Source organism: Lithobates pipiens, unplaced genomic scaffold (genome assembly GCF_037356315.1).
Source record: "Lithobates pipiens isolate NorthernLeopardFrog02 unplaced genomic scaffold, aLitPip1_a1.2 Scaffold_10, whole genome shotgun sequence".
In the NCBI taxonomy this organism is placed as follows: domain Eukaryota; kingdom Metazoa; phylum Chordata; class Amphibia; order Anura; family Ranidae; genus Lithobates; species Lithobates pipiens.
The window spans coordinates 32,089,279-32,115,817 of record NW_027507686.1 but is presented as its reverse complement, the minus strand read 5'-3'; the positions used below and the strand labels follow the sequence as shown (position 1 = coordinate 32,115,817).

The 26,539-nt window shown below is 43.8% G+C and overlaps 1 protein-coding gene across 2 annotated transcripts in view; it reads right to left on the bottom strand.

Annotated features, from left to right (window-relative positions):
• The window catches only part of LOC143929061 (uncharacterized), a 71,224-nt gene that overhangs the window by 15,202 nt on the left and 29,483 nt on the right, over positions 1-26,539 (bottom strand). For both annotated transcript variants that reach the window (XM_077453389.1, XM_077453390.1), the window contains exons 10-16: positions 25,398-25,545; positions 20,111-20,260; positions 19,863-19,935; positions 17,962-18,143; positions 13,187-13,391; positions 447-585; positions 175-308 (exon numbers count right to left, since the gene is read on the bottom strand). In XM_077453389.1, coding sequence (XP_077309515.1) covers positions 175-308; positions 447-585; positions 13,187-13,391; positions 17,962-18,143; positions 19,863-19,935; positions 20,111-20,260; positions 25,398-25,545 — 1,031 coding nt within the window. The remainder of the gene's footprint in view (positions 1-174; positions 309-446; positions 586-13,186; positions 13,392-17,961; positions 18,144-19,862; positions 19,936-20,110; positions 20,261-25,397; positions 25,546-26,539) is intronic.

Sequence of the window (26,539 nt, the reverse complement as noted above, 5' to 3'; positions counted from 1 at the left end):
TGACAACTTTGTCTGACCGTGTGTATGCAACACCAGTTTCGGACAAAATCCATCAGAAAAAATCAGACGGATTTTGTGGTCAGAATTTCTGACCGTGTGTACAAGGCATAGAACTTCAGCTGCCAGAATCTCTGGACCAACTGATTGTTCAGAGAGAGGTGTATGGTGCGTTACCTGAAGAATCCTGGAATCCCCAGGCGGTACTGGATGGAAACAACAATGACATTTTCGTGGGCGCTCAGCGCAGCACCCTCAAACATAAAGGATCCTCCTATAGTGAATGCACCACCGTGAATGAACACCATCACCTGGAGAGAATCAATAAAAGATTTACATATATATATCTATATAGATATATATAGATCTACATATCTATGTATATATAAATATATGTATTTCCCGACTACAATCCAGCAATATCTCCCATAATCTGCAGCCAGACTCACCGGTAGTTTGGCGTCCTGTCCGCGGTCGGCCGGAGTGAAGATATTGAGGTACAGGCAGTCCTCGGATGTGGCTGGGAGAGTAGCTTTGGCTTTGAACATTTCTAGCATAATTTTTACGATGTCCGTGTTCTGCAGACACCTGAAAGAGAGAAAATATGGAAATCGGATCAGAATGCAGCCATGAGGGACTGGGCCGAGGCAAGAGAGGCACCCCCCTAAGCTGCAACATCATCATTTTTTTAATTAAAGCCAATAGTAAACATTATATTGCAGCTTACAAACTCCTAGACGCAGTGGCTTCATTCGTTTTCTTTAGGCTTTCTATCTTTTATTTTCACATGATGATCTAGCCAGGAAGTCTGTTTTTCAACAGAACGAGCTGTCCTGCTGTTGGAATCAGACAGGAATTATTATTATACATCTACACAGCTGTTTGTACAGCCGAACTCAGCCATATTGATGCCAGGCAGTCTCACATGTTTAAAAGCAAGGAATGTGACACAATTTGAATAGCAGAATGAGTTCTATTCAGCCCACCTGGAATGTACTGAACTTCAAAGATAATATGGCGCCGGCTTGTCTGCAAGAACAAAGGACAGCTGGTGGGGCGACCGAGATCAAGCCACAAGATGGCAATCCAGTCGGAGCAGTTGCAATTCATGGGCAAACACTGCCCCCCAGAGGCCAAGTATGGCAGGACTGTTAGCCTGGGGGAGGAAACGCCCCAGAGACGCTGATTGGTCTACGGGAAAGAGTAGGATGGGCTATGGGGTGTGGTTTGGCTGAGGTATGTTTAACAAAAAAGGGTTGCAACCATGAGTTCGCTTTTTTTATTCCATCATGAGGCGTAGCTGCGAAGGTCGGATAAGTATGGCTTATATTATACTTTGATTGTATGCTATGTATTATTGTAACTTCTATTGATACCTTATGCACGCTGTATTATTTCCTTGGGAAATAAATGAGATTTGATTGATCTTAGACCGTGTATTGATTTCATAGACAAGGGTGGTAGTATTGTGATATTAACAATAACATGTGCTTGGCGTAATTGATAGATTAGCTGAACTATAGGGACTAGACAAAGGAATACATAACTGATAATAATAAGAATAGAGTGAATTGATCAGTTACTTCATTTGGCACCCCAGAAGGCGTGTAAAACGTATTTTTACACAGAATCCACAAAAATCTAAGGTATTTTTATTTGAGTCCCTGTAAGCACAGATGCTCAGACACCCAGAACTGAAAGTCATCTCTAGTGTGGACAATATTGGCGCTGGCTCGCGAATTCTGAAACCACGCTTGGATGAGCAGGAAAATTCTGTGAGATATTTCACTGGTATAAACGCACGCGTAAAACCTGGTGAGAACTGTGACTGATATATATATATATATATATGTACGTATTGTTGTGTTTGCTGCAGAAACTTGTAACCAGAGGGCAAATTGGCACACTGGCGAGATAGGGGGACTGATCATCCCTGGTTTTGTGATATAACCGCAGATTGACAGGATAAATCATACAATTTTGAGGGAAAGTGGAAATATCCACGTGATTGTGAAAAAGCTTTCTGTCCCAAAAGAAATTCCCTATGACCTGCTATCGGATAGAAGGACATTGAATAAGAGTGTGTTCTCCTAAAGAAGTTCGTGAGTAAACGGATTTGTATTTGTTTTTTGTTTTTTGTTTTTTTTTTGGCTTTTTGCATTTTTTTATTTTTTTATTTTTTTTTTCCCCGCAGTTTTTTTTTTGTCTGTATTTGGAGTGGGACTACAGGTCAAAGCTAGCTTCTAAACAGCTTCATCTGTGTCTTTGGGTGTTTGGTATCTGTTTGTTTAGTGTATTGCTAATGCAGTGTTGGTTAGAGAGCGGCAGGAATTACCATACATCTTTGAGGAAAAAGGAAAAGTGGGGGAAGTATAGGTTTTTATTTCTACACACGTGAGAGTGAAATAGCTCTGGTCCAATAAAACCAAGGCATTGATTAAGAGTGTGCCTTGTGTCTTGTATGCTGTAGAACCACAAGTCACTGTAGATTTAAACGTTCGTATCTGTTTTTTTTTTTTGTTGTTTTTTTTTTGGTAAGACTAGGGGGGGTTGTCCATTTGTTGTCTGTTTTCTATTGTCTAAGCAACTGTAGTGTGGATAGGCTAATTAGCATGTCAATGGATATCCTTGAAGAGTTTCTTGGGAAAAATGCTTGTATTCAATTCAACAGTATAAGAAAGGATGCTTTAACACACCAATTCAATGATCTATTGAAACAATGCAATACTCATAATGATGCCATAAAGTATAAAAAATCTTCAAAAAAGGGCAAGAAAAAGAGAATAGCCAATTCTGTATGCATGTTGCTGAGAATGAAAGAAATTGCGGAACAAAAAGAATTAGAATGGTTTGCTGATAGAGAAAAAGTGATGGAACAGGTAAGTGATGTAGCAATGAGGATTGAAAAGGCTGATGCAGATACTAGTAGTCGGATTAAACAATTAGTGACTGAGAAATGTGTATTGCAACAGAGATTAGATGAATTAGAACAAACGTGTAAATTAAGAGAAAGTTGCATTGCCTCTTTGAATCAAAGGGAGGCTGAGAATTTGCAGGTTATCACAAGGCTTAAGGCACAAGCAGCCATAATGGAGTTATCCTCCAAGTGTGCAATAGTGGAGGTACCCTCCACACATGCTCAGTGTATAGAAAAGCTAGAAGTGAAATATGAAGAAAACCCGTATGCTATTATCACTGCAAATGATAGTACTGTGATGGGAATCGATGTGAAAGAAGCAAATAAAGGTGGGATAACTGCACTTGAAATTGACTCAGGAGTTGACACTTCGGATGACTCCTCAGACAACGAAAGTGTAAAGTCTGTGCATTCCAATCGCAGTAATATTATCCAGCAATGTGGGTTTCCAGCGCCATATGCTAAAAAAAATGGCCTATGCAGGGAAACCAGAACTAAAATGTTTTTTGTGTAAAAGGGGGGGTCACACTTCAAAATATTGTCGGGCGGGGAATAATGATATCGAAAGGAAATTATACCCGAAAACGACCCCAAGGCTTCATGTGTGTTATTCAGCCAGGTGGGGTAGCCATCCACAGTACGGAGCCCATAGTAATCAAACCCATTTCCCGTGTAAAACGCAAATGCGGGGTCTAGAAACTAAAAAGCAATATGTAGGACAGTTGCTTAGAGTCAAAATGGAGATAGACGCATGGTTACTCAAATATAGCACTGGGGGAAACAATGTTAGCAGAACTTAGTGAGCTGCAAGCATGGTAAGAATATTCTGGTCAATGTTTCCCGGCTATGAAAAAGGTTTGATGCAAGTTTCAAGTTCAGAATATGATAGAGGACCTGGATATAGATATACATTTTTTTTGTTTTGTACTTTTAGGGATAAACCCCTGAATTGGTATTGTGGTTTTTCTTTTGTGTGGTTAAAAGATGTTTCTGTTATGAGTTTTTTTTTTATCTTGTGTTTCTTTACTCTTCTCTTATTGTCAGTCTTTGTAAACTTTTCCTGAGTAATATCCAATACTGCTGATTAACATAAGAATTGTGTGTAATCACTTGTGTGTTCCTTTTTCCAGAGACCAGGAAGAAGTTAAACTGGTTCGTATACGGACATTTGCATTTGTTTGCAGGTCTCTCAAAGTGAGAACAGTGGGAAAAATGTAACAGAACAGGGGTTAGGTTATTGTAAATGCATAATCGATTATCACATGGTACCATGAGCTCATTAGTTAGTAATTGTTTGCAAACAATGAAAAATAATAGTACTAAAAAGAGTTACAAATGAAGCTAAAATGTTGTGATGATACATATGCTTTGTTGTGTTTTTCGTTTTCCCCATTAACTAATTGTATTTCAGATTGGAATAAGCACTCTTTGCAGGAGAAAAGTCCATGGATGTTGTCAACTAAAAGTTGAGTGTTTGTCATTGTTGTATGATTGTTGTCTTGTCGTATGATGGTTGTCTTGTCATGGTATTTGTGTGATCATGGCCAGATTTTTAAGTTTTTTACATTTTTTTTTTTAGTTAATTTTGTTTTTTTTTCTCAAATTTTTTGTTTTTGATATTGGTTTAGTCCTCTATTTTAGTTATATTTTTATTCAGGTGGAAAAGTAGTAGGTCTAATCCACCTGAAAGGGGGGGAATTGACAATGCCCTCAGTTAGAACCAGTCACCTGAAAAGGGGTAGTGCATACATCGTAAAGATACAGATAGATGCATTGTTTTTTTTAGTTTGTAAAATTTGAAGTTTTTGAGAAGCAACACTGACGTTCAGTTTTAAACATTTTTTGATCATACCATGGGGATCCATTTTACAGTGGGTTCAGCCTAAAGAGGTCATGGTTGTTTGGATAGTTTGGTCAGAGTTGCAGAAGCCAAGAATACTGAGGTCCTGGGCTCCAAGGAGGGAACTATAAGTAAACATGGTAAGCGAGCAGATATTGTGGATAAGAATTTGATACTGCTCTTGTTTTTCACTTCCAGAATCCAAGTGGAGCGAGAATTGGAGAGGCTTCTGGAACATGGATGACAGATGATCATCTGGTTGGCAGTTTGTCTGTGCCACACCATACCACAAATTAGTTCCGATAAACATCAGGAGAGAAGGAAAACTGAAAGATCCAGATTAATACCTGTTTTTTCGTATGGACAATTTGGTGCTAATGCTGAATCTGAAAGACTGTGCCTAGCAAGAGAACTTGTGAAATATTTTTGCAGAAGTCTCTCCTGATGAATGCAAACATGTTATTTATACATGTGCAATGGGTTGGAGGTTGGGGAAGAATTATGACACATCCAATCCGTCAAAACATGAAAATGTAAAATATGTGTTTTTTTTTGTTGGAAGGAGGAATTGAAAGAAGAAAGGTTTTAATGTATTACATGTATTGATGTAACGGAGACAATATGGTGCAGGTACCCAGGAGGTATACTGGCGCTTATGCATAATAAGGTGGCTGTTGGTCAGACTAAAGGGTGCCAGGTGATACATCAATGGGGTGAAAACTTCCTCGTAGGGGTGGTGTCTCAATCCTAGCGGTCCTAGAGAGAAGCTTTCGGTTACAGGACATGCGGGACACCAGAACTAGACACGAAGATACGCCCGGTTGGTGTCTCACCTGAGAAGTTGAAACCCTGCACAGATAATGCCAGTAAATACACACAGGAGCATGCTCCGTTAAAATAAAGGGAACAAACGCTGGCTACCAGGGTACCGTAAGACTTCACCACATGGTGCTGCAACATCTCATGGTGGTTGACAAAAACCTATCACCCTATATGTGCTGAGTATACACTGAATCAGGTGCGGTTATTGTACCAGTGACTTACTCCCAGAGATGAGAATGAGGTCCATGCAGGATGCTTATTTCTGAGGAGTAACCCGAAAGAGGAGGGATGTATTCAGCACTATATTGGGGGGGAACAATAGCTGGGATGGGTGTTGTTAATGGAGGGGACATCAGCCTCCTGAGGAACAAACTCACAGCCATAGCTTCAGAGAAGGAGCGTGACTTTGTTACCCCGGGAGATTGGTGATATCCTTGATAACATTCAATGAAGTCACAGAAACACTCAGGTTAGAGTGGCTCCGGATTTTGTCAACCATGTTGAGAGGTTGGTAGGGAGGACAGAAACCTGTCATTGGCTCTGGCGCGCACTCTGTGGCAGGTGGAAATATCAGCCAACATCAAGCTGATTGTACCCTCTCTGTATGAGGGGCAGTGGCCTGATGAGTTAGCATCACCGCTCAGTAAGATTTTGCCAAAACACGTTGCTTATACTAATCCAAAGTAGTGGTCGAATGCCTGTATGGGTGGTACTAAGTTGGATTGTGAAAGGTGTTATGCTGTATGTTCCCATATACAGAAGTGCAGACTCGGTCTGTATATTTGGTGGCATCAATGGGCTTACTGACTGGGGATTCTATCTTGTTGCATTTGAGGCTATATCACACATGTGATCAGAGAAGATGAACGCTGGAGGCAGGTGGATATTTCCCTTTGTTGGAAGCATGACCACGATGTCCGTTGTATGCCAGATCAATACGTGGGGATGAACGAGTAATGTTGGGAAGTTATTTCTCTCTGTATTCTGGATGGAGAGATCATTGCTGGGAAGAAGGCACCCGGGTATTATTTAGGACATAGGCGAGTTTGTTTCTTTGTCCTAAAGAATACCAGTGTAGAGTTAGTCATGGAACTAGAGGGTTCCTTGAACCTAACCGTAGGTAGAGGTGCATGGTATACAATGGGCATGATCTCTGAAATCCAGGCACAGGGGTGGAATTGTGTGGGTTTGGTAATTGTTGTAAACTTATATGTGTAGTTAAGCGATATTTATCTATGCAAGTTGAGGGACGATTTGACGGTGAGCTCTCTGTGTACAAATTGGAGACGTTGCTGCCAAGTCAGAGCCCTGCAATGCCGCTGCGAGCAAGCCTGCCTAATCCCGACCCGTATTTACAGTAAAAGGTTATAGGAGGTGGGGAGCGGGGTGCGTAATACATATATAGGTATATATATTTATGGTAATAAGTTGATTTATGTTTGTGGTAGAGTGTGACCTATGGGTATTGTAGGCTAGTAATATGGGCAAGAAAGGCCCTCCTCAAGACTCTGGGTCTGAAAGCTGGGTGATATGTTGCTCTGAATGGGTTCTGGTGAATGGTGAATGAATGGGCACCCCTTGCCTGTACTGCCGTCCTGAAGATACCCAAGATGCAGAATGGTGACATGGAAGCTGTCGCTGAAGAATGGTGGGGATGTGGCCAAGCGCCACGTGTTGGGAAACATCACATGGTAAAACAATTATGGACTGCTCCATAGGACCTGTTTCTGCACACGTTGAAAACACAGCGTGGTAAGACACTTGTGTACTGTTCCATAAGAGATGTCTCTGGAGCGCTCGTTGGAAACAACCACGCGTTACACAAGCTAAGGACTGTGCCACAGGTACTGGTTCGGAAGCACATGTTGGGGAACCACACACGTTAAGACAGTTATGGACTGTTCAAAAGGAGCCGTGTCTGAAGAAGGGTGGTATGCGCCTTTTAGGCGCAAAGCGGCTTATGTTGGAATCAGACAGGAATTATTATTATACATCTACACAGCTGTTTGTACAGCCGAACTCAGCCATATTGATGCCAGGCAGTCTCACATTTAAAACGTTTAAAAGCAAGGAATGTGACACAATTTGAATAGCAGAATGAGTTCTATTCAGCCCACCTGGAATGTACTGAACTTCAAAGATAATATGGCGCCGGCTTGTCTGCAAGAACAAAGGACAGCTGGTGGGGCGTCCGAGATCAAGCCACAAGATGGCAATCCAGTCGGAGCAGTTGCAATTCATGGGCAAACACTGCCCCCCAGAGGCCAAGTATGGCAGGACTGTTAGCCTGGGGGAGGAAACGCCCCAGAGACGCTGATTGGTCTACGGGAAAGAGTAGGATGGGCTATGGGGTGTGGTATGGCTGAGGTATGTTTAACAAAAAAGGGTTGCAACCATGAGTTCGCTTTTTTTATTCCATCATGAGGCGTAGCTGCGAAGGTCGGATAAGTATGGCTTATATTATACTTTGATTGTATGCTATGTATTATTGTAACTTCTATTGATACCTTATGCACGCTGTATTATTTCCTTGGGAAATAAATGAGATTTGATTGATCTTAGACCGTGTATTGATTTCATAGACAAGGGTGGTAGTATTGTGATATTAACAATAACATGTGCTTGGCGTAATTGATAGATTAGCTGAACTATAGGGACTAGACAAAGGAATACATAACTGATAATAATAAGAATAGAGTGAATTGATCAGTTACTTCACCTGCAGATGCAGCAGTTAGAGGGCTGAGACAAACCATTTATTACTGACAGGGTGCTTACAATGATTTGTTTTTATTATGTAAAACTTTTATCCCAAAAGGAACAAAACAGTTTGCTGTAACTGCTTATAAAGTGTCAGCTGGAGTTTGGCTTCCATTTGTTAGTGTATTTAAATCTGCAAGTCCATCTAAAAGTCCCCTCCCCGCCCCCCCAGACTAACAATACTGCTGTCCAAAGGTGTCTCTGTTCCTTCATCCAGAGTGGGGGCATTCTAATACAGGAGGTGTGTTACTGGCCAGATCACCCAGTGAGAACAAAAAGGGAAAAAAACGTCTAAATAAGAAAACAAATGCAGCCACAACATCTAAAATGATTGGTAAATTGCAATATACTACATTTTTGGTTTTGGTTTTAACACTGCTTTAAAGGATTAGACAACTGCTGTATTGTAAAATAGAACAGAATAGAAGGGAGATCAGGGCAAAGAAATTGGTTGGTATGTAGGTGCCAAAGCTGTTGCTCATGCTGACCCTGTGCACCTACATCCAAAGAAAATATTGGTTGGACTATCAAGACTGCTGAGCGCTCTAGTGAAGGTGAAATCTGGTTTAGACAGTTTAACCACTTCAGCCCCAGAAGGTTTTACCCTCTTTATGACTAGGCCATTTTTTTGAGATACGGCACTGCCATTACTTTAACTGACAATTGCACAGTTGTGTGACGCTGTACCCAAACAAAATGTTTTTTTTTTTTATTTTGGTGGTATTGATCACCTCTGCAGTTTTTATTTTTTGCGCTATAAACAAAAAAAAATCTACAATTTAAAAAAATATCAAATTTCTTCATCAATTTAGGGCAATATGTATCCCAATAAGCACAAAAGTTATTGCATCCCAAAACTATGGGATATTTTTATGCCATTTTTATTTATTTACATTTTTTTACTAGTAGTAATGGCGGCGATCAGCGACTTTTAGCGGTACTGCAACATTGCGGAGGATAAATCGGACACTTAAGTGACATGTTTGACACTTTTTTGGGAAATAGCGTAACTAATAGGGTGATCAGTGCTAAAAATACGCACCATCACTGTACGCCCCCGTACACACGGTCGGACATTCTGCCAACCAAATCCGTCGGATTTTGTCCGTCGGATTGTGTCCGAAACTGTTGCATACACACGGTCGGACAAAGTTGTCGAAAAATCCGATCTTTCAGAACGTGATGACGTAATTTCGTTACGATGGGACTACATTCAGGCTAGTAGCCAATAGCTTTGATGTAGGAATTTGATCTGAGCATGCGTGGCACTTTGTCCGATCAAAATTCTCTACACATGATCGGAGTATGTCCTATCGGACCAGTTTGTCGGAAAATATTTCCAACAAGTTGGAAAATTTGGTCCGACGGATATTCCAACGGAAACAGTCCGATGCATACCACACACAGTCGGATTATCCGACAACACGGTCCGATAGGACACATTCCGACGGATTCTCCGATCGTGTGTACGGGGACTACTAATGACACTGGCAGGGAAGGGGTTAACACGAGGGTCGATCAAAGGGTTAAGTGGGTCCCTAGAAGATGCTTTCTAACTGTGTGGGGAATGGACTGACTGGAAGAACACAGATGTCAGTGTTCCTGCCTAGCGGGAACACAAGATCACTGTGTAAGTCCCTGTCAGAACGGCAATCTGCCTTGTTTGCATAGACAGATCATCGTTCTGCCTCTCTGGAGAACAATCGGCGGGTCCAAGCTGGTGTGCTCCCGCTATCTGTGGCACGAAACAATGTAAGTCATTTTGCGCAATAGAGCCCCTACTGCAGTATATCTGCGGTGGACAGTCTTTTAGTAGTTAAAGAGAACGTCAAAACGCAAATTGCAATAAATTTGTTTTTGTTTTTTTATAAAACAAATACACACAACATTACTACAAAATAAAACATGTTTGTTTATAAACATAAAAAGTAGACGTAAAAAGGACCTAAAATCTGTTATATATATATAATATCTATCTATCTATATAATATCTATTTATCTATCTATCTATCTATCTATTTAATATCTAATATCTATCTATCTATTTAATATCTATCTATCTATTATCTAATATCTATCTATCATCTAATATATATCTATCTATAAAATATCTAATATTTATCTATACAATATCTAATATTTATATTTATCTATATATCTATCTATCTATATCTCTATATATATCTATATATCATATATATATGAGCTGCACAATATTCTAATATTATGTGACAGTTCAGGGATGATGATGATACATAAATGGTAGAAAACGATTCCGGTGTCTGGGCCAGCCGGTGTCACACTGAAGAGGTCGACCGCCCGATCTATTCCTGATAATACAATGTAGACATGCGCAATTTTTTTCATTTCAAATTCGTTTAACGAATTTAAAAAAAAAATTGTTAATTCGGAAATATCCAAATGAACAAAGACCCCTTTCATTTATTTTTCAGAAAATTCTGTAATTTGCAAATTCAAAATCCCCAAAATTACGAATTATCTGAAATAAAGAATGCCGCACCTAAACGAATGGAACGCAACTAATTAACAATCAAAACCATTATTATTTTTATTTTAATTATTATTAATTCATTCCGTTCCATTCGTTTAGATACCACATTCGTTATTTCAGATAATTCATAACTTCGGATAAATTCGCATTCATTATGTTCAATAACAGACAAATTTGAAAGGAATTTCCAATACCTATAATTTATTGGTTATTATTAGTTAGTTTACCTCTATTGGTGCATCTCAAAATTAGAATATCAAAAAGTTAATTTCAGTAATTCAATTCAAAATGTGAAACTCATATAGATTCATTACACGCAGAGTGATATATTTAAAGCATTTTTTTCTTTTAATTGTGATGATTATGGCTTACAGGTAGTGAAAACCCAACATTCAGTATCTTAGAAAGTTAGTGTAGCCAGACTTCCAGATCCCAGTCGTCACCAGATCTCCTGAGCTCTTCAACAGCTAAAACCGCTGTATACTCCTCGAGCGTCACCCCTGCTAACCCGCTGGGTCCCTTGGCTTGGCACTCACTGAAGCTTTCCTACTTCTTCACCATCCCTGGCCGGTGAGAAGCCTACTCCGGTACTTGCTCAAACTTACAGTAGTCTCTGGTAATAAGGTGGATGGTCCCTTAGTGGCAACTGCTTCCCCTTTACCTCCGACCACAACTGATTCCCCATCTGGCTGAGCCTTCACAACGCGGTTGGACTCCTGCAGTCCCAACCCTATTCTGCTTCTCCTGCTTCTGGATAGGCCTCAGGCAGCCAGGTATCCCCAGGATCTTCCTCTGGCTTCTGGCCTAGCAACCCAGGGCAACATAACACCTAGAAAGCCATCCAGGTGGCACAGAACCTCGATCACCTGACACCACACAAAGAAATAAGCTCTCCTAGCAGGCCAAGGGACTAAAGAAACCCCTGCCAATTGGCTGAGACGCCCATCCATGCTCTGACTTTGCTAAGCCTCTGTCAATCTAATGTCACCAGGCACAGTGCCACCTAGAGACAGAAGAGAAAAGGTGCAGCGATTCCAGAATTAGAGAGGAATCAGTGGATCTTCTAACAATTATCCAGGACAATTACTACCTGGCAAACTAAATTTGTTAGCAAACCTGCCTACTAAACACCAAGGTGCTAAATCAGAATATTAGACAAGATCAATAAAAGCTGACCAGCTTTATGGAGATGCTGATTTCATTTTCCAGCAGGACTTGGCACCTTCCCACATTGCCAAAAGTACCAATACCTGGTTTAATGATCATGGTATCACTGTGCTTGATGGGCCAGCAAACTCGCCTGACCTAAACCCCAGAGATTCTCTGGGTTATTGTCAAGAAGAAGATGAGACACCAGACCCAACAATGCAGACAAGCTGAAGGTCATGATCAACGCAATCTGGGCTTCCATAACACTTCAGCAGTGCCACAGGCTAATCACCTCCATGCCACGCCACATTGATGCAGTAATTCATGCAAAAGGAGCCCTGACCAAGTATTGAGTACATACTATACTGTACATGGACAGACTTTTCAGTAAGCCAACATTTCTGTATTCAAAATCCTTTTTTTTATTGGTCTTATGTAATAGTCTAATTTTCTGAGATACTGAATTTGGAGTTTTCACTAGCTGTAAGCCATAATCAAAATTAAAAGAAAGAAATACTTGAAATATATCAAGTAAGGTATCTAGAAAAAAATATATAGAAGTTTCACCTTTTGAAGTACTCAAATAAATTAAAGAGGAGGGCCGGTTTTGAAAAAATAAAATTAAAAGTCAGCAGCTGCAAACACTGTAGCTGCTGACTTTTAATAAGCACACTTACCTGTCCAGGGCGCATGCGATGCCCTCGGTCTCGGGTCCTGGCGCCGCCATTTTGGGTAAGGGAAACAGGCAGTGGAGCCTTGCGGCTTCACTGCCCGTTTCCTACTGCGCATGCGCGAGTCGTGCAGCGCTTTGTGAATGGGACGCGCTGTGTTCTGGGACACACAGTTCCCAGAACACAGCGCGACCCATTACCCAGAAGACGCCGCACGGAGGAGAGAAGAAAGAAGATCTCCGCGGAGGAGGAAGAGGCAGATTAGGATGATGTGCCTAGCAACAGGCATTTCTGGTAAGTAAAAAAAAAAAGTTTTTCTTTTTTTTTATGATTTTTTTCTAATTTTTAATGTATTTTCTTTTTTCAGGGTGGCCCTCCACTTTAACTTTTTGATGATATTCTAATTTTATGAGATGCACCTGTACTTAAATATCATTTTTACTATCTTTAGGTAGAGAATCTGTAACCATGAGCAGCACCTGGACAATTACCTCTTCTCTCCCCCCTGGCCTACTTACATGGCAGACTGTTTGGTGGCCTCTCTAACCCCATTCCAGGCTTTTGGGGGTCCTGACGCTGCAAAACGTAGCGGTCCCACTGGAGGCTCAGCGAAGGGGATCCCATAGAAGGCATGCACCGCTCTGTCTGTGTCTTTGGCCTTCACCGTTTTGCCGAGCAGTTTGCCATACCGTGTACCCACCAGAGGCCTTCCATCCCTGCCTCCTGCCATCAAAGCAAAGACACAATTAACTGAGTAATATCACTGTGCAAGGAAGGGAGCAGGAAAATGGCGAGAGGAAAAATTCTCAGATTTACACATTCAAAGGGAGAAGAACGTTGTCTGATTAAAGAAGCAGCACATGAATTCCAAATAATGAGTCCTCAGTTTTCTGCTTTCCATTAGCACTAAATAATGGCTAATGCCGGGTACACACGACTGGACTTTGACGGACTAGGTCCGACGGTCTTCCTGATAGACTTTTGGCAGAGTTCCGACAGACTTTCCGAATGAACGGACTTGGCCACACACAATCACACGAAAGTCTGACGGATGTGGACGTGATAACGTACGACCAGACTAGAATAAGGAAGTTTACAGCCAGTAGCCAATAGCTGCCCTAGTGTCGGTCTTTGTCCGTCGGACTAGCATACAGACGAACGGATTTCTCGATAGGAACTGGGTCCAGCAGAGTTCCGGCCGAAAAATTTGAAACATGTTCTATTTCTAAAGTCCGTCAGATTTTTGGACAGCAAAGGTCCGATGGAGTCCACACACGATGGAATTGTCCGCCAGATTCGTTCCGTCGGACCTTTGCTGTGTGTACGCGGCATAAGAGATTGTGAGACACGGCCAGTGGCTGTTGCATGATGGGAGCAGAGTTCTTTTTTCCTGGTTTAGACCTGTGACATGCTGACATGGCAGATGAACAAAACATTTGTAACTTTTGCACACGTACCTGGCGGTTGGAGGAGGACTTGAATGTTACAAATAGGATTTTTGTTTTTCTACACACAGAGCACATATCCTCTGCACCGATCTCACCAATTGTTTCAGAGGTCTGCAGTGCCATAAACCCACATTTATAGATCTGTAGATAGAAGATGTGTATGCAGGGGCCAGAAAAATAGAAACCCGCTACCAGGGCAACATCTGGCTCCAGTGAGGACTGACAAGCATGTGAAGAGATTGCAGAATGTGTTGAGGATTGTACACGTTGGCTGTGTATGGGGGACAGTGAGGACTGTGGAGTGTTGCAAATGATGTTGAGTCGCAGTCGGTCAGATCCCTCTCACCCAGTACCCCCCGTCCTCTCACATACCCCATGGCTGCTACAAAACAGTCTCAGAGAACCTGACACACACTATGCAGGTCAGTTTGCAGCTCACCAGGACTTTCACATATCTCCCAACTGTCCCTATTTTGGAGGGACTGTCCCTGATTCGGAACAATGTCCCTCATTTTTGTCTGATCTATATAGATGTATATAAAATGCACTTTTTATCTTTCAAAAAGTGTTTCCCAGTGCTAAACCTTTCATCCAAGTTCTAAATTTCTGCATTTGTAAATTTTAAAAGCCAATATAAAGAAATAGTGGTGGTTAAAAAAAAGCCCTTGTGGATTTAATTACCTTTTTTTTTTTGGTTAATTCACCTTTAAGGGGGTGTGGCAGGGGGCATGTCCTATGCCTACATACATTTGCCAGTAGGTGTCCCTCATTCCCATCTCAAAATGCTGGGAGGCATGCTATTATAGATAAACAATACAGAGGAGTCCCCAGTACAATTTCAAGCCACAGCAGTCAGTGTGCCCATCTGTACATAGTGGCAGTCAGCGTGCCCCTCTGTACATAATGGAAGTCAGCGTGCCCCTCTGTACATAGTGGCGGTCAGCGTGCCCCTCTGTACATAGTGGCGGTCAGCGTGCCCCTCTGTACATAGTGGCGGTCAGCGTGCCCCTCTGTACATAGTGGCGGTCAGCGTGCCCCTCTGTACATAGTGGCGGTCAGCGTGCCCCTCTGTACATAGTGGCGGTCAACGTGCCCCTCTGTACATAGTGGCGGTCAGCGTGCCCCTCTGTACATAGTGGCGGTCAGCGTGCCCCTCTGTACATAGTGGCGGTCAGCGTGCCCCTCTGTACATAGTGGCGGTCAGCGTGCCCCTCTGTACATAGTGGCGGTCAGCGTGCCCCTCTGTACATAGTGGCGGTCAGCGTGCCCCTCTGTACATAGTGGCGGTCAGCGTGCCCCTCTGTACATAGTGGCGGTCAGCGTGCCCCTCTGTACATAGTGGCGGTCAGCGTGCCCCTCTGTACATAGTGGCGGTCAGCGTGCCCCTCTGTACATAGTGGCGGTCAGCGTGCCCCTCCGTACATAGTGGCGGTCAGCGTGCCCCTCCGTACATAGTGGCGGTCAGCGTGCCCCTCCGTACATAGTGGCGGTCAGCGTGCCCCTCCGTACATAGTGGCGGTCAGCGTGCCCCTCCGTACATAGTGGCGGTCAGCGTGCCCCTCCGTACATAGTGGCGGTCAGCGTGCCCCTCCGTACATAGTGGCGGTCAGCGTGCCCCTCCGTACATAGTGGCGGTCAGCGTGCCCCTCCGTACATAGTGGCGGTCAGCGTGCCCCTCCGTACATAGTGGCGGTCAGCGTGCCCCTCCGTACAGAGTGGCGGTCAGCGTGCCCCTCCGTACAGAGTGGCGGTCAGCGTGCCCCTCCGTACATAGTGGCGGTCAGCGTGCCCCTCTGTACATAGTGGCGGTCAGCGTGCCCCTCTGTACAGAGTGACAGTCAGCGTGCCCCTCCCCTATGTAGTGCTCTCAGCTGCATGTAGGCCGGCCATCATCAGGCAGCACAGCTCCTTCACTCCTCATCTCATCTTTAGGGTAAATGGTGGGGTGGGGGGGGGGGGGTTGGTACTAGCTGCAGAGGCTGTCACTAACTGACTGAGAAGGATTCTTTGTCTATATGAGGAAACAATGGGAAGTTTTTTCCTATAAAAAAGGTCTGTATATTGCCCAGGCTGACCCGCTGAACAATGACATCCCCCTCTCCCATAAAAGTCTGCACAGGGTTGGCAGCCCAGGTATGAGGAGATACTGGAGGTGTGAAGATGCAATACTGTATACACAGGAACAACATATGGAATGAAGAGTGCCCTCGACAGGCACAGAACTGTACTGCAACTATGACCTATGCTCTGTCAATGGGGCTGAGTGTCCACTAAATTCAGAAGGGGCTCGTAGGTTGCAGAACACAAAATCGTGCAACTTAAATTGTGAGACCCAAGTTCCCCGGCCATCCCTGCACAGCTCTGTACACCTCCTGTGCCCATTATAAGGGGTTCCCACCATTCCCAAGCCAAGTTTCCTGCTCTGTATACCTACTGTGCCCATTATGAGGGGTTCCCAGCATCCCTGTGCTGACTTTCTGGATCTGTCCACCTGCTGTGCTCATTATGAAAGGTTCCCACCATCCTTGTGCTAAATTCCTGGGTCTGTACATCTGCTGTGCCCATTGAGGGGTTGCCACCATCCCTGTGCTGATTTCCTGGGTCTTTCCACCCAGGGCCGTTTTTAAGGCAGGGCAAAAGGGGCAGCTGCCCTGGGCCCTGTCATTGTTGTGGGGCCCAAAGCAGCTGCCTCATACTTGCCAACTATCCTGGTTTAAATTTACTCATCCCTTGAGGTTTTAGTCCTGTGCTTTGTCCCAATATCTTAGTGTGACGTGCTGCTACTAATGCTGCCCAGCTCTGCCCTATTGTTGTGTAAAGATGACTCACCTGCAGACCCTGTGTTTACATGTGAATTACGGGCATTCATATGTAAATAGAGGCACCATTCATATGTAAATAGGGGCATTCAGCGGCATTGATAGGTATATCAGGCCCCCCTGAGGTCATATCCACAATTATCTCTGTTAACCAATCAACAAGCAGAAATCATGTACTGTAACCTCTAGCAACTAATCAGTGAGCCGTAATGTGTGCTGTAACCTCTAGCAACCAGGCAGTAAGCGGTAATGATACACTGTAACCTCTGGCAACTAATCGCAATCGCTGCCTGATCTGATTCAGTAAATAGATTTTGAGTCTAGCTGCTATTTATTGTATGTCTCGGAGCAGGTGGAGAGCAAAACTGCATGGGGGGGGGGGGGGCCCAAGAAAAGTTTTGCCCAGGGTCCAATCAATATTAAAGATGGCCCTGTGTCCACCTACTGTGCCCATTATGAGGGTTCCCACCATCCCTGTTCTGAGTTCCCAGGTCTGTCCACCTGCTGTGTACATTAAGAGGGGTTCCCACCATCCCTGTCACGAGTTCCTGGGTCTGTACACCTGCTGTGCCCATTGTGAAAAAAAGGAAAACAAGGGGGCACCAACCTTGTGAATTATCCTTGGGTATATTTTATTAGAAATAAGATAAGAAACTACTCACAAACAGAGAAGAAAACTCGTGATACAAATAGTTTCCAGATGATAACAATCGGTCAAAGTGACAACAGACTCCAGATGGTAACAAGGCCTGAAGCATTATCCATTACGAAATCTTGTCTATCTGGTATCTCACTTGTGCGAAGGAGTATTTGTTTTCTGTTTTGTGCCCATTATGAGGCTGTGGTGGGGATGGAGCTGAGATCACTATTACAGAATCTCCAAGAGAGATAAGAAATACAAACCAGCCCATCTCCACCCACAACTGAAGTATCAGCCTTTAGTCCCATTGGATTTACTCATCTTGCAAATGCTTCAGAATGGTGATTTGCTTATATACTGCGGGATCCAAGGGTTCTAAAGCTCACCATGCTCCGCTGCCTCCTGTGCCATCTTCTGGATTTTCTCTGGGAGAATTTTGGTCCAAAATTCATATTTTGTGTCTTTCAGTCTCTGAGCGGCTTTCTGTTTCGGGTAAATATCAATCTGCAGATAATCTTCATCCTGGTCATACCGTGGCCACTCATCCAGGCCGGGTCCATTCGGGTCACTATAATACGGATGATGAACAGAAATTATAATCAGTATATAAGGGAGAGGAAAACTCTGCACCAGAGGAGCTTACACTCTAAAATCCACAAAACAGTCATACACTATTATTAGTATAAATGTATATAGCTCTGACAAAGTATATCGTAGTGCTGTACAGAAAACACTGAGCCAGTCACATCAGTCTCTGCAGCAGAAAAGCTTACACTCTAGTAGTACAGACTGGCAGATGTCCCATTGGCGTTTGTGGATTATGGGAGGAATAATCGTCACAGGCAAGGCATCAGGGCCGTTTTTAAAGCGGAGGTCCATCCTAAAGTGGACCTCCGCTCATCGGAACCCTCCCCCCCTCCGGCGCCACAATTGGCACCTTTCAGGGGGGAGGGGGTGCAGATACCTGTACAGTACAGGTATTCTGCACCCACTTCCGGGATAGCTCTCTGCGGAAAGGGGCGTATATTACGCCCCTTTCCGCAAGTGCCCACCCCTTTCCGCAAGTGCCCCGCTGCCTGCTGGGAAACACACAGATCCCAGAGGCAGCGGGGACCGTCCTTATTGCGCAGCGCGATTCGCGCATGCGCAGTAGGGAACCGGGAAATGAAGCCGAAAGGCTCCATTTCCTGATTCCCATACCCAAGATGGCGGCGGCAGCACCCGACATACGATCTACAGATCGGCTTCGGGTGCCGACATCGCGGGCGCGCTGGACAGGTAAGTGTCACTATTTTAAAAGTCAGCAGCTGCAGTATTTGTAGCTGCTGGCTTTAAAAAAAAAAAAAAAAAAAACGCGGAGTCCCGGTGGACTCCCGCTTTAAGGCAGGGCAAAAGGGGCAGCTGCCCTGGGCCCTGTCATAGTTGTGGGGCCCAAAGCAGCTGCCTCATACTTGCCAACTATCCTGGTTTAAATTTACTCATCCCTTGAGGTTTTAGTCATGTGCTGTGTCCCAATATCTCAGTGTGAAGTGCTGCACTAATGCTGCCCAGCTCTGCCCTATTGTTGTGTAAAGATGACTCACCTGCAGACCCGGTGTTTACATGTGAATTACGAGCATTCATATGTAAATAGCGACACCATTCATATGTAAATAAGGGGCATTGGGCGGCATTGATAGGTATATCAGCCCCCCCTGTGGTCATATCCACAATTATCTCTGTTAACCAATCAACAAGCAGAAATCATGTACTGTAACCTCTAGCAACCAGGCAGTGAGTGGTAATGATACACTGTAACCTCTAGCAACTAATCGCAATAGTGCCTGATCTGATTCAGTAAATAGATTTTGAGTCTAGCTGCTATTTATTGTATGTCTCGGAGCAGGTGGAGAGCAAAACTGCATGGGGGGGGGGGGGGCAAGAAAAGTTTTGCCCAGGGTCCAATCAATATTAAAGACGGCCCTGCAAGGCATACATACACTATATGGATAATATTAGGAAAGGAAACAAAGACCCCAACATTGCAAACCAAGAACGTTAACCACCAAGGCACTATGCAGGGCTCTCTCCCCCAGCTGCTGAGTGTGCACAACATTATGAAATAACAGCACTGCGTATTTCTTTACATGGTCATAAATAAGCCTTCACCATTTATAATCATTTTTGACTGGATACTCAGGTTCTTGTATAAGCCCAACCATGACAGGTTCTCTTTAATTCTGGTCCAAGGAGGTCAGGCCCTACATTAGCATTTCCAATACTGCAGCCCCAATTATTGGAGTCTTACCCAGTCCGAGCAAAGTTGGCCCAGTATTTCATGACGTTCTTACTGAGAACCTTTTCGTCTTCATCCGTTAGGCCTGGCGGAGAGAAGAGAAGAGAAACGTGATAAAATCTGGAAGCTTCTACAGACACCGAGATACAACAAAGTGATAACCAGATATCAGATGGTTCATAGATGACCAATCTCTGAATTAGCCTAGAATTCTGTGGGGTGAAAGGTGGAAGGGGCAGTTCCTGGGAAGTGCGATTTACCTGAAAAGAGTGTATCGTCAGAGAGGAAGGGTCCTCCAATCACAAAGAAAAGCTCATCGCCATGGTCGGCCTTCACATAATCTGGCTTAATATCTTTAAAGATAGATGGACGACGGTGTAATTCGTAGAAGTAGACGGGATATCCAGAATCTGTGAGAAGAAGATGGTTTATGGTCCTGATACCACATGTGAAATTAGGGTGTAGACCCCTTTCTTGTGAACATGAAATTCAAGCAGCAGTTGTGTATGTAACAATGTTTATTTCCTTCAGTGTTGTCACATGAAAAGCTATAAAAAAAAATCTTTACAAAAATGCACAAGGCAAGGTCCCTAAAGAAATGGATGAGCAAATTTGGGGTGCAGGAACTTGACATCAACTCAATATAACACCTTTGAGATGAATTAGAGCGTTAGAGCGGAGACAGCGAGCCAGGCCTTCTCGTCCAACATGAACACCTGAGCTCACAAATTTTCTTCTGGAAGAATGGTCAAACATTCCCATAGACACACTCCTAAACCTTGTGGACAGACTTCCCAGAAGAGTCGAAGCTGTTATAGCTACAAAGGGTGGGCCAACTCAATATTTAACAATACGGACTAAGCCCTTGTACACACGGTCGGAGATTCCGACAACCAAATCCGTCGGATTTTGTCCGTCAGATCTTGTCCGAAACTGTTGCATACACACGGTCGGACAAAGTTGTCGGAAAATCCGATCTTTCAGAACGTGATGACGTAATTTCGTTACGATGGGACTACATTCAGGCTAGTAGCCAATAGCTTTGATGTAGGAATTTGATCTGAGCATGCGTGGCACTTTGTCCGATCGGAATTCTCTACACATGATCGGAGTATATCCGATCGGAGCAGTTTGTCGGAAAATATTTCCAGCAAGTTGGAAAATTTGGTCCGACGGATATTTTGACGGAAACAGTCCGATGCATATCACACACAGTCGGAATATACGACAAAACGGTCCGATAGGACACATTCCGACGGAATCTCCGACCGTGTGTACAAGGGTTAAGACTGGGATGACATTAAAGTTCATGTGCGTGTAAAGGCAAGCATCGCAATACTTTTGGTAATATAGTGTGTGTGTATATATATATATAGCAAAGCAGTGCCGCTGCACCTTTCAGTGAAAATAACACTGTCCACAATTAACAAAAATAATAAAATAGAGGACGCCATGGCGAAACATGTAAACATGTCGAACTATGTCAGTCATTTCCAGGAACATTGTGATGTCAAGCCTGGTTCCCGGGCTTTGGTACACATGCCAACTCCAGGGAAGGAATGGTGGTGTTTTTAAATGACAGGCTATTGGTACCGAGGAAATGGGCACTGTATATGGTTTATATAGTGATAAACTTTTGATTTTATATATATATACATTTATTCCCTTTGAACTAATAAATACTGTACTATGAGTATATATATCTGTTGGGACTGAATGATTGCAAGTTGGTGAAGGACCATTAAAGTGGAAGGCAACCTGGGACCAAGCCATTAGAGGGAACATCTATTCAGAAAGAGTTGTATGACCTGCTGATATGCATTTGCCACAAATATGTGACCATTTATATGTGTGGAGCACATTTTTGAGCCAAAAAAAAAAAAAAAGTATCCGGTTATCAGGTCTGATGACTTCATAAAATGTTCAGATATCACAATGTAAGCCCTTGTACACACGGTCGGAGATTCTGACAACCAAATCCGTCGGATTTTGTCCGAAACTGTTGCATACACACGGTAGGACAAAGTTGACAGAAAATCCGACGTGATGACGTTATTTCGTTACGACGGGACTACGTTCAGGCTAGTAGCCAATAGCTTTGGTGTAGGAATTTGATCTGAGCATGCGTGGCACTTTGTCCGATCGGAATTCTCTACACATGATCGGAATATGTCCGATCGGAGCATTTTGTCGGAAAATTTTACCGGCAAGTTGGAAAACTTGGTCCGTCGGATACTCCAACGGAAACAGTCCGATGCAGACCACACACAGTCGGAATATCCGAAAAAACGGTCCGATAGGACACATTCCGTCGGAATCTCCGACCGCGTGTACAAGGGCTAAGAGTTTGTTGAATTTTGGTGTATTAAAATGATGACTGTCCCTTAGATTTGAAGAGTGGCACTCAATTGCACAGCTGCAAGGTCACTCATCAACACTTTAATTATTGAAGAAAACTATAATGTACTGCTAAGATGGTATTTGGTGCCGGATTGGCTACTTATGTCCCGGAAGCATAGGTGTGTGCAGCCTATTGCATTATTTACATACACACACACACACACAATATATTGTCAAAAGTATTGGAACACCTGCCTTTACACGCACATGAACTTCAATGGCATCCCAGTCCATAGGGTTCCAAATTGAGTTGGCCCACCGTAGAACAGCTTCAACTCTTCTGGGAAGGCTGTCCACAAGGTTTAGGAGTGCATCTATGGAAATGTTTGACCATTCTTCCAGAAGCGCATTTGAGAGGTCAGGCACCGATGTTGGACAAGAAGGCCTGGCCCGCAGTCTCCGCTCAAATTCATCCCAAAGGTGTTTTATCGGGTTGAGGTCAAGACTCTGTGCAGGCCAGTCAAGGAGCCTTCACCCTAAACTTGCTCATCCATGTCTTTATGGACCTTGCTTTGTGCACTGGTCCAAATCATTTGGTGGAGGGAGGATTATGGTGTGGGGTTGTTTTTCAGGGGTCAGGTTGGCGTTTGCCCCTTAGTTCCAGCGAAGGGAACTCTTAAGGCATCAGCATACCAAGACTTTTTGGACAATTTTATGCTCCCTTTGTGGGAACAGTTTGGGGATGACCCCTTCTTGTTCCAACATGACTGCGCACCAGTGCACAAAGCAAGGTCCACAAAGACATGGACTTAGCAGGGGTGGTGGAAAATGAACTTCAAGTGCAAAAAATTACATTATAATTGCAACATATAAAATGAAATGCAAAAATCTAAAAAAATAAAAATTCCAAAGTGCTATAATGGTGTAAACCTCCCAACTAAAAAGTTGTTGCACTTAAAGTTAATTTGTATTACAATTATCTGTATAGGGGTTTCCACCACTGTGGTAATATTGAAGTTTATTGAGATTTCCATACATTGGAGGGTTCCACCATTATTGTTAAGTTATTGATCAGTAAGTTAGCGCTGCACTTTTTTTTTTTTCGTGGTGTGGGAACACATAACAGTGCTTAGCAGCAGGCCTTTTACTGACACTTTATTTTACTTCCCGTAGTTTATTGCAAATAGTAGTGTGGTGATAACCTAATATACTAAAGATTGGCAGGTGGCATTAATAAACATCAACAGATTTCAGTTGTGCCTCACCAGGCCGGCTCCCCCATGGACAGTGTGCCTGGCTGCTGAGTTTATCTCCCCATCCCTGCACTCAGTGCACTGACAGGCAGCACTGATAGGCAGCGTTGATGGGCACTGACAGGTGGCAATGACTGAGGGAGAGTTCACATTGAACAGATAATGAGTCATGTAAGACCCATTCAAAGTTTGAAACTGTCAAGTAATGTAACTGCATGCAGGGAGAGAGAAGAGCTGTCACAACTCAGCTGTGATGTCGGGGATGGGCGGGACCAAACAGCTATTTAAACACCAGCCAATGATTGGGCTGCTTAAGAAAGAAGGGCAGAGCCACATACATGAAGCGGCCCTCCAAGACCCAATCCCATTGGCTGTTTGATAGCTGTTTGGAAAACCATCAGAGCTTTTTCAGACGGGAATTACGATCGTGTGTACGTGGCCTTAGTTGTGGCATGCTTAGAAATTGTTATATGGACTACAGTGTTTTGCCGGCTTAATCCATCCATTTCATAAATTGAAGGTGTTTGAAAAGATATGGGGCCTGTGGATTAGATACTTAACTAAAGATCCCCGGACCATACCTGACTAGGGTACCTTATGGTGGATGCGGACCAGAGTGTGAAGCCCTCCCCCACCCCCTTTTTTTTTCTTCATCCTTTTTCTTACTTTTTTTTTTCTTCCTCTGTGATTGACGGATTCGGACTGCGTAATTCTGCGTTTTTTCGGAGATAGAGCATCCTCCTCTACATGGTGGAGAGGATTGGCACTTCCTAATGTGAAGGGCGTACTCTGAACCCCATCAAATCACATTGTCACCATGAAATAGTAAGACATACTGAGACTTCTATGTTATACTGCCTCTTTGCAAACTATAAAACTAGACAGGGAAGAGTGCGTTGCCAACGCGAGGATTGTTGTAATATGTCTTTCGCTCTTTGTGTATTTACAACGCATTACTTTTTGTCTTTGTTTCATATATGGTAATACCTCAGATTGTGAGTAAAGCCCCGTACACACGAGAGGACTTATGTCCGACAGACTTCCAAAGGAGTTCCGCCGGAGTTCCGCCGAAGTTCCGACGGAGTTCTGACAGACTTTTCGGCCACACACGATCACACTAAACTCCGACGGATTCGAACGTGATGACGTACGACCCGACTCGAATAAGGAAGTTCATAGCCAGTAGCCAATAGCTGCCCTAGCGTCGGTTTTAGTCCGTCGGAGTAGCATACACACGAGCGGATTTTTCGAAGGGGACCGGGTCCGGCGGAGTTCCGTCGGGAAAATTTGAAGCATGCTTCATTTCTAAAGTCCGCCAGACTTTTGCGAAGCTAAAGTCCGTTGCAGCCCACACACGATCGGATAGTCTGACGGACTCGGTCTGACGGACTTTGGATGTTGAAAAGTCCGCTCGTGTGTACGGGGCTTTACTTGGTTTACGAACCTTTCGCAATAAGAGATATTATTTTTTTTAAATCCTGACTGTGAGTGTCGTCCTCGCAATACGAGCCGGATTCAAGCATCTGCGGAGTGCAGTTCCACATTTGGCCAGAGGTGCAGGGTAGCCAGTGATGATTGGAGCCCCTCGGAAACACTCTGTTTCTGAGTATCTCAGAATGTCTCCGAGTGCATCTGAGCAGTCTGCGAGTGTCTCTGGTGCCCCCCCACCTCTGGCCACATGCAGTACTGCATACAATAGCAGTCAATATGGAATTAATTATCTGAGTTTCCATTGACTCCTGTGAGGAAACTCGCTTTGATATACGAGTGCTTTGGATTACAAGCATTCTTCTGGAACTAATTATGCTCATAATCCAAGGTACCAAGGTATAATCCATTTTGTGGATATTGCGTATTGTTCAAAGTCAATGCTAGAATCTCTTTATCTTTTATTAGTGGAAACCTTTAATAAAAAAAATATTGAAACAGAAAACTATGACTGCCCTGGACTCACCTCTGTGATATTTTGCAGTTTTTAGGGCCGGCATTACAAATACGAAGTCTCCACACAAGTCCAAGAAGCGGTCGCGGACCTCAATGGGATCTGTCTCATCGCCCAAATATTCCTCAATCAGCAGTGGGACGACAGCACCTAATGATCCCTGCAATGGCGGAGATACGATGATCATTGCCAACAGTAAGACTGGCATGCATACAACCAATTGAGAGAAAAATAATTTCAGTCTATTAGCAGTTTCAGTTTATTTTTATCCATAAATTGGTCAGAAATCAATCAGAACCCAGTAAGACAATCTGATTGGCTAAAAGATTATCTCTGATTGTCTGCTATGGTTTACTGAGCTTTCACCTTGTGCCCGCTCTTCCCTGCTGGTCCTCCCTCACTATCAGCTTACAAGTTGCAAGAATTGGATGGAAGATGACCAGGGCTTTTTTTCTCAGGGAATAGGTGCAGGAACTCCCCCCATCGGAGTCACCTCTTGTCTCCGCCCCCTACCCACCTCTGACCACCGTCCTTTGATTCCACCCCCTACCCACCTACCAGTACTGCCTTGTTTAGAGAATACAGAACCAAGTATCATTTTGTGGTGCTAAATCATTTGTATGGAACATGTTGATGATAAAAAGAAAAGGAGTAAAATAGATCCCCTGCAGCCAGCAACAAAGGAATCCCAGCAATAGATCCCCACACAACAATAGGCTCCCCCAGCAACAATTGACTCCACCCCAACAACAATAGTTTCCCTGCAGCAACAGTGAACTGGCCACAACAAAATATCACACACAGTAACAAAATATCCACCCAAGCAACACTAGACCCCCCCCCCCCTACAGCAGCAACAACAGATCTCCCAGCAGCCAGCCTCAATAGATCCTTTAGCAGCCTTGCTTCCATTCATTCGGGAGTCAGGACACAGACACAGTCCTCCGCCACCGCTGCGCCCTGTGCGAATGGAGTGGCGGCTGCCTGCTGATGCTGAAACTTAGTTGCTTGCTGCAGAGAGAAGAGAGTAGGAACACCAGTGGCCGGGCGCCCTAGGCGGCTGCCTAGTTTGCTCAGTGATGGCACCAGCCCTGCTTGAGACCAATAATTGGACTGACTGGCCAGCTCATTTGGGGGGGCTGTTATTACATTGT